The sequence below is a fragment of the Chiloscyllium punctatum genome, chromosome 12 (genome assembly GCF_047496795.1).
Source record: "Chiloscyllium punctatum isolate Juve2018m chromosome 12, sChiPun1.3, whole genome shotgun sequence".
Taxonomy (NCBI): Eukaryota; Metazoa; Chordata; class Chondrichthyes; order Orectolobiformes; family Hemiscylliidae; genus Chiloscyllium; species Chiloscyllium punctatum.
In genome coordinates this window covers 1,860,883-1,868,530 of record NC_092750.1, presented here as the reverse complement: position 1 = coordinate 1,868,530, position 7,648 = coordinate 1,860,883, and the positions used below count along the sequence as shown (strand labels likewise).

The 7,648-nt window shown below is 50.6% G+C and overlaps 1 protein-coding gene across 1 annotated transcript in view; it reads left to right on the top strand.

Moving 5' to 3' along the window:
- Window positions 1-209: 209 nt before the first annotated feature.
- LOC140483545 (sodium- and chloride-dependent creatine transporter 1-like) overlaps window positions 210-7,648 on the top strand; it is a 172,658-nt gene continuing 165,219 nt past the window's right edge. The window contains exon 1 of the mRNA XM_072581735.1: window positions 210-506. Coding sequence (XP_072437836.1) covers window positions 476-506 — 31 coding nt within the window. The 5' untranslated portion in view covers window positions 210-475. The remainder of the gene's footprint in view (window positions 507-7,648) is intronic.

Sequence of the window (7,648 nt, the reverse complement as noted above, 5' to 3'; positions counted from 1 at the left end):
CTGTGGACGGAGGAGGGGGCTGAGATGTTATTGTTGGGGTGGGCGGGGGGGTGGTCACTGCCCCCAGCCTCCGACCGTGCTTTGGCCACTGCGTTGCGGTAGCGCCTGGTTCTTGCGCTGACGCTGTCCGAGGGGCTGGTCCCGGGCTGTGAGCAACCAATGGGATGGCGGGAGGTTGGGCCCTGGCTTGGAGCTCTCTGTATGTAAGGGCTGGCAAGGAGCCGGTTCCCGTCACTGCAGCCTCTGATGGAGAAGCGTGTTCCGGGCAGTTCCAGTTCCAGTCCCGGTCCCGGTCCGGCTCTGGCTCTGCATTCCCCTAGCGCCGCTCTCGCTGTGCTGCCGAGCCTCCCCTCTCCGTCCAGTCTCCAGCTTCCATGAGATTTTTTAGGCTCACCTTCAAGTGTTTTGTGGATTGCTTCTGAAACCTAGCGACCGCCTGAGTGTGTTCCAACCATCTCCGTCCCATCCTTGTACCATGTTATCCTCCTCAATCCAGCTCTATTCAGGTGGGTAACATCTGCACACACCCGCGACATCTCCCTTTCACTATAAACTCCAGGCTCATCCGCAACCGCTTTTGTTCAGAGATAAACACAGCCTCTAAATAGATCGTCCGGCTTTAGTGACTGAATTCATGTAGATAGAGAGAGAGAGAGAGAGAGCTGCAGTGAAGGGACGTGAAGTCTGGTTTAAGATGGTGTATTTCCCCACAATGAGAGAGAGAGAGTGTGACAGAGCTGGTGAAGAGCAAGCAGTGAGCTCTCCTTTCAGAGCTCTTCCGTTGAGAGCTGCCTCACCCGCTGGTGAACTTGGATTTTTATTTTTAAAAAAAAACAAAATCGCTAAAATTCACCTGTCCTCAAAATAACTGCCTTTTGTCACAAGCTGAGGGTCTGGGTGTTGCAGTCACTGGAACCAGACCCTGCAGTCCACACTGACCAGGTTCCTGAAACAAAACCAGTGCCCCTTGCCTGTGTTTGGCTCTTTTCCATCTAAACCTTGCCTATGCATGCACCTGTTCAAATATCCTTTAACTGTTGTAATTGTACTCACCTCCACCACTTCCATAAGGCATTTCTACACATTTCGGATTATTCCAGAGAGTGTTGTCTGGCTGATTTGCCCCCTCACCCACCCTTCAATCCAGCTGCTCTCTGAAAGCCCACTTCTGTGATCCGTGTCCCCCCCGCCATGCTAATCCAAAGCTTCACTTGATTCCCTTCTCCCTCCCTCCACATATTTCTCATCCCTAGCCCCTCAGTAACCTGCCCCTATGAAGGGGGGAGGGTGGGAGTTGAGAGAGATGTACGTTCCTCGTGCAGTTTTAGACAAAGGTGAGCACAGAAGCTGGCTGTGAGATGGTGGTGTCAGGGATTGGAGTCTGGCACCATCTCATTGTCTGAATGCAGGCTGGGGGCCATCAGCCAGACCCCCCCCCCCCCACCACTACGATCCTGAAATGAAGCCAGTGATTCTGAGCAGATTTCAGAGAGGTGTGGCCAGTTTTGGAACGGCCAATGGTTCTGAATGGGGTACCGCTGCATGATGATCTGGGGGGATGCTGTGACCACAGAGGATCATCGAGATGTACAGCACGGAAACAGACCCTTCGGTCCAACTCCTCCATGTTGATCAGATATCCCAACCCAATCTAGTCCCGTTTGTCAGCATTTGGCCCAGATCCCTCCCAACCCTTCCTATTTATATACCTATCCAGATGCCTTTTAAATTGTACCAGCCTCCACCACTTCCTCTGGCACCTCATTCCTTACACGCGCCATGCACTGTGTGAAAACGCTGCCCCTTAGGTCCCTTTCCCCCTCACCTTAAACCTATGCCCCTCTAGTTCTAGACTCCTCTAAGGCAGTTCAAAAGCCATATAAAGGACCCTCTGCTGTAGCCCCAAGCATTAAACAGTTCTTGGTGAAACTTTATAAATCCCTGGTTAGACCACGGATTGAGAATTGTGTTCGGTTCTGACCCCCCTCCCCACTTTAAGAAGAGTATTGAGGTCTTGGAGGGGGTGTAGAGCTGGTTTACTGAAATGGTCCAGGGATAAGACTCTCCAGTGATTGTGCAAAGTCTGTGGGAATGTCCTGCTCCGAATCCTAACGGCAGATTGAATGGAGGCGTTGAAAATGAAGTAGGTTTTTTTTCTGCTAAATAGAGAGAGACAGAGGCTGCCTTCTGTTGGGAGGGGAGTGGTCAGTGACCAGAGGGAGACTAATTGAAGGAAAACTGCAAAACCAGCACTGTGGGAGGAGATGGGGAGAATCCAATGAGTGGCCGTGATCTAGGAGATCCTGTCTGAAAGGGGATTGGAAGCAGATTCAACCGGAATCTTCAAAAGGGAATTGGAGAATGTTACAAAGGACACACTGACAGGGATGTGGGAAAAGGGCAGAGGCAGGCCCACTAATTAGAATGCCCATAGATTCGAGAGTTAACTGATGAAGATGTTAAGTTTTAATTTTGATTGCTAGGGAGAAATGTTTTGCTGAGTGAAAGAGCTGCAGATGCCCGGGGAAGTTTAAACTTTAAACAGGGGCTATTCAGGCCGAAAGTCAGAAAATTTCCAGAGTGGTTCTGATTGATTGATTTGATTTTCATTCTTGGATAGGAGTGTGACTGGAGCCATTCGGGAAAATAAGATATAGCAGCAGGACAGGGCCATTCAGTCATGGCTTGATCAGACAGGCTGAGGCTGGAGTTCGGAAAGAGTTGGACAGATGGATCCACACAATCTACAGGTGACAGGCTGTGCCAGTCAAAAACAACCACCTAATCATTCCAATCCCAACTTCCAGCACTTGGCTCATAGCCTTGGCATTGCAAGTGGATATCAAAATACTTCTTAAACATTGAGGGTTTCTCCGACTCTTACAGAGACAGTGGGTTCCAGGTTCTGCTCGTTGGATGCTGCCTGAACTGCTGTGCTCTTCCAGCATCACTAATCCAGTATTTGATTTTCAGCATCTGCAGTCATTGTTTTTACCTTCCAGGTTCTTATCATCCTCTCATCTCCTTTAAACCTCCTGCCCCTTCTCTTAAATCAAAAACTTTCCTGGTCACTGATCCCTCCATCAAGGGGAAGGTTTCTGCCTGTCTGGGTCCCTCATAATTTTATACATCTGTCACATCCCCCATCAGCCTTCTCTAATCCCAGTCTGTCCAATCTTGCTGCGTCACTGAAACCCTCCAGCCAGGTAAATCTCCCTCTGCACCCTCTCCAGTGCTCCCACATCCGTCCTGTTAATGCGGATTCCAGAACCCCACACACACACTGCTCTAACTACGGCCTGACCAACACTTCATACAGTTCCAGCATCACCTCACTTAAAAAAAAACAAAAAAAACCCACAGATGCTGGAAATCAGAAACAAAAACAGAAATTGCTGGAAAAATCATGGGTCTGGCAACATCTGTGAGGAATCAGAGTTAATGTTTCGATTCCAGTGACCCTCCTTTGGAACAGTTTTCATTGTCACCCACAAAACTTACTGATCGACCTCCTAAATTCAAGTCTAAAACATTTTGTACAAACCACCAACGGTAAGCGCCCCCAAGCTGACCTCTGTGGAACTTCCACTGGATACACGTCCAGTCGGAACCACGTCTGTGTAGTTAGTAAGTTTGCAGGTGATACCAAACATGGAGGTGTAGTGGACAGCGAAGAGGGTTACCTCAGATTACAACAGGATCTTCGCCAATGGGCTGAGAAGTGGCAGATGGAGTTTAATTTACGTAAATATAAGGTGCTGCATTTTGGGAAAGCAAATCTTAGCAGAACTTATACACTTAATGATAGGGTTCTAGGGAGTGTTGCTGAACAAAGAGACCTTGGAGTGCAGGTTCATAGCTCCTTGAAAGTGGAGTCGCAGGTAGATAGGATAGTGAAGAAGGCGTTTGGTAAGCTTTCCTTTATTGGTCAGAGTATTGAGTACAGGAGTTGTGAGGTCATGTTGCAGCTGTACAGGACATTGGTTAGGCCACTGTTTGAATATTGCGTGCAATTCTGGTCTCCTTCCTATCGGAAAGATGTTGTGAGACTTGGAAGGGTTCAGAAAAGATTTACAAGGATGTTGCCAGGGTTGGAGGGTTTGAGCTATTGAGAGATGTTGAACAGGCTGGGGCTGTTTTCCCTGGAGCGTCGGAGGCTGAGGGGGTGACCTTATAGAGGTTTACAAAATCATGAGGGGCATGGATAGGGTAAATAGACAAAGTCTTTTCCCTGGGGTGGGGGAATCCAGAACTAGAGGGCATAGGTTTAGGGTGAGAGGGGAAAGAGATAAAGAGACCTAAGGGGTAACTCTTTCACACCGAGGGTGGTGCGTGTATGGAATGAGCTGCCAGAGGATGTGGTGGAGGCTGGTACAATTACAACATTTAAAAGGCATTTGGATGGGTATATGAATAGGAAGGATTTGGAGGGATGTGGGACTAGATTGGGTTGGGATATCTGGTTGGAATAGACGAGTTGGACCGAAGGTAAAAACAATGACTGCAGATGCTGAAAACCTTTTGCCCGAAACGTTGATTTCGCTGCTCATTGGATGCTGCCTGAACTACTGTGCTCTTCCAGCACCACTAATCCAGAGTTGGACCAAAGGGTCAGTTTCCATGCTGTACATCTGACTTCAAAAACAAGAACAGGAGGAGGCTATTTGGCTGCTCGGACCTGCTCTGCCTTTCAGTAGAATCTTGGCTGATCCGACATTCCTCACGTCCACTTCCCTGCCCTTTCCCCTCGATTCCCTGACTGATCAAGAATCTCGCTCTCTCTCTCTCGCTCTCTCTCTCAGCCTTAAATATCCACATGGACCCTGCCCCCACAGCTCTCTGTGGTAAGGAGTTCCAAAGACTCTTCTCTCACTGAGAGAAGAAATTCCTCCCCATCTCAGTCTGAAATTGGTGCCCCCTTTACTCTGAGACTGTGCCCTCTGGTCCCAGACCCTCCCATGAGGGGGACCATCCTCTCAGCGTTGACCCTGTCAAACCCCTTAAGAATCCTCAATGTTTCAATGAGATCACCGCTCATTGTTGTAAACTCCGGGGAGTAGAGTCTAAACGTGTGTTGCTGGAAAAGCACAGCCAGTCAGGTGGGAGATAACAGGACTGAGGGGCTGGGTGGAATGTAGCTGAGCGTGTGTTAGGTAGATGGAGGTGGGGGGGGGTGATGGTGATAGGTCAGAGAGGTGAGTGGGGCAGATCGATGGGAAGGAAGATGGACAGGTAGGACAGTTTGAGAGGGCAGAGCCAAGCTGGAAGGTTGGATCTGGGATAAAGTGGTGGTGGGGGGGGGGGGGGGAGAAATGAGGAAATTGGTGAAATCCACACTGATCCCGTGTGGTTGGAGGGTCCCAAGGCAGAAGATGAGGCATGAGTGGTTAGGGAGTGGCAATGGAGGAGGCCCAGGACCTGCATTTCCTTGGCTGAATGGGAGGAGGAGGAGTTAGTGTTCAGCTACAGGGCGATGGGTTGCTTCGTGCATGTGTCCCGGAGATGTTCTCTGCAACGTTCCACAGTTGGTGTCCTGCCTCCCCAATGTAGAGGAGACCACATCGGGAGCAATGGACACAGTAAATGACGTGTGGAAGTGCAGGTAAAACTTTGATGGATGTGGAAGGCTCCTTTGGGGCCTTGGATGGAGGTGAGGGAGGAGGTGTGGGCACAGGTTTTACAGTTCCTGCAGGTGGCAGGGGAGGATGGGTTGTTGGGGGTCATAGACATGACAGGAGAGTCGCAGAGGGAATGATATCTGTGGAATACAGATAGTGATGGGGAGGGAAATCTATCTCTGGTGGTAGCATCTATTTGTAAGTGGTGGAAGTGGCAGAAGATGATGCCTTGTATATGGAGGTTGGTGAGGTGGAAGGTGAGGACCAGGAGGGTTCTGTCCTTGTGGGTGGCGGAGTGGGGTTTGAGGGTGGAGGTGCAGGAAATGGAGATATGCTGGAGGGCATCATCAATGACGTGGGAGGGGAAATTGTGGTCTTTGAAGTAGGAAACCATCTGTGGTGGAATTGGTCCTCCTGGGAGCAGATGCAATGGAGGTGGAGGAATTGGGAATAAAGGGTAACGTTTTTCCAGGAGGCAGTGTGGGAGGAGGTGTTGTCCAGGTAGCTGTGGGAGTCGGTGGGTTTGTAGCTGATGTCCGTGGTTAATTGGTTGCTGGAGATGGAGAAGTCCAGGAAGGAGAGGGAGGTGTCTGAGATGGTCCAGGTGAACTTGAGGTCGGAGTGAAAGGTGTTGAAGTTGGGAGCCCAAGGAGGTGCCGATACAATCATTGTTGAAGTGGAGGAGAGGCGGAGCTGAAACTACTGCCGAAACTGCAGCAAAGACTTACCGGCATGTCACTCCCACTCCCACCAACATCACTCACCGGAACACCACCGACATGGTGAGCATCACCTGTTCGTTCACTTCTGCTCCTGTGGATGACAACAAAGGCACTGCCTCCCCACCTCCCCCTCCCCCTCCCACGACCCCTGACCTCCATAGTGAACATCACTCATGATCCCATAACCACACTCACTCCAGAGACAGTGTCTAGCCCCACTCCAGGCCCTAGCTCCCAGCTCTGCCGTGTATTCACACCCCACCCCCTCAACCCCACCCAAGACTTCTCCCTGACTGAGGACGAATGATCAGTTCTCAGTAAAGGCTGCATCTTCATCCCCCACCGTTCCTGGATCAATGAATTCAACAAGCATCGCAACATCCCAATTCCTCCGCCTCTGTCGCATCTGCTCCCAGGAGGACCAGTTCCACCACAGAGCATCCCAGACGGCCTCCTCCCTCAAGGACTGCAATTTCCCCTCCCAAGTGGTTAACAATGCCCTCCAATGCATCTCTTCCACTTCCCAAACCTCTGCCCTCAAACCCCACCCCTCCAATCGCAATAAGGACAACCCCCCCCTCCCCAATTGGTCATTAATGTCCATCCCACCAACCTCCAGATACAACACATCATCCTCCACCATTTCTGCCACCTACAAGCAGACCCCACCACCAGGGATATATTTCTCTCCCCACCCCTATTTGTGTTCCGCAGAGACTATGTTCCCCACTAACCCACCCTCCACTCGCAGCATCTTCCCTCACCACCACAGGAAGTGTAAAACCTGCGCCCTCACCTCCATCCAAGGCCTCAAAGGATCATTCCACATCCGACAGAGATTTTCCTGCACCTCCACACACCTCATCCACTGTATCCGTTGCTCTTGATGTGTTCTCCTCTACTTTTGAGGAGACAGGACGCCAACTTGCGAAACATTTCGGGGAATGTCTCTGGGACACGTGCACCAAACAACCCCACTGGCCGAACACATCAACACCACCCCCCTCCCACTCTGCTTAGGATATGCAGGTCCTGAGTCCCCTCCATTGACAAATTCTAGCCACCTGACACCTAGAGGAAGAGCGTCCCACCTTCTGCCTTGTGAACCTCCAACCACACGGAATCAATGTAGATTTTACCAGTTTCCAAATCTCCAGCCCCCCCTTACCCCCCACCTCATCCCAGATCCTGAAGAAGGGCTTATGTCCAAAACGTCGATTCTCCTGCTCCTTGGATGCTGCCTGACCTGCGCTTTTCCAGCAACACATTTTTAAGCTCATCCCAGATCCAACCCTCTAACTGGGCACC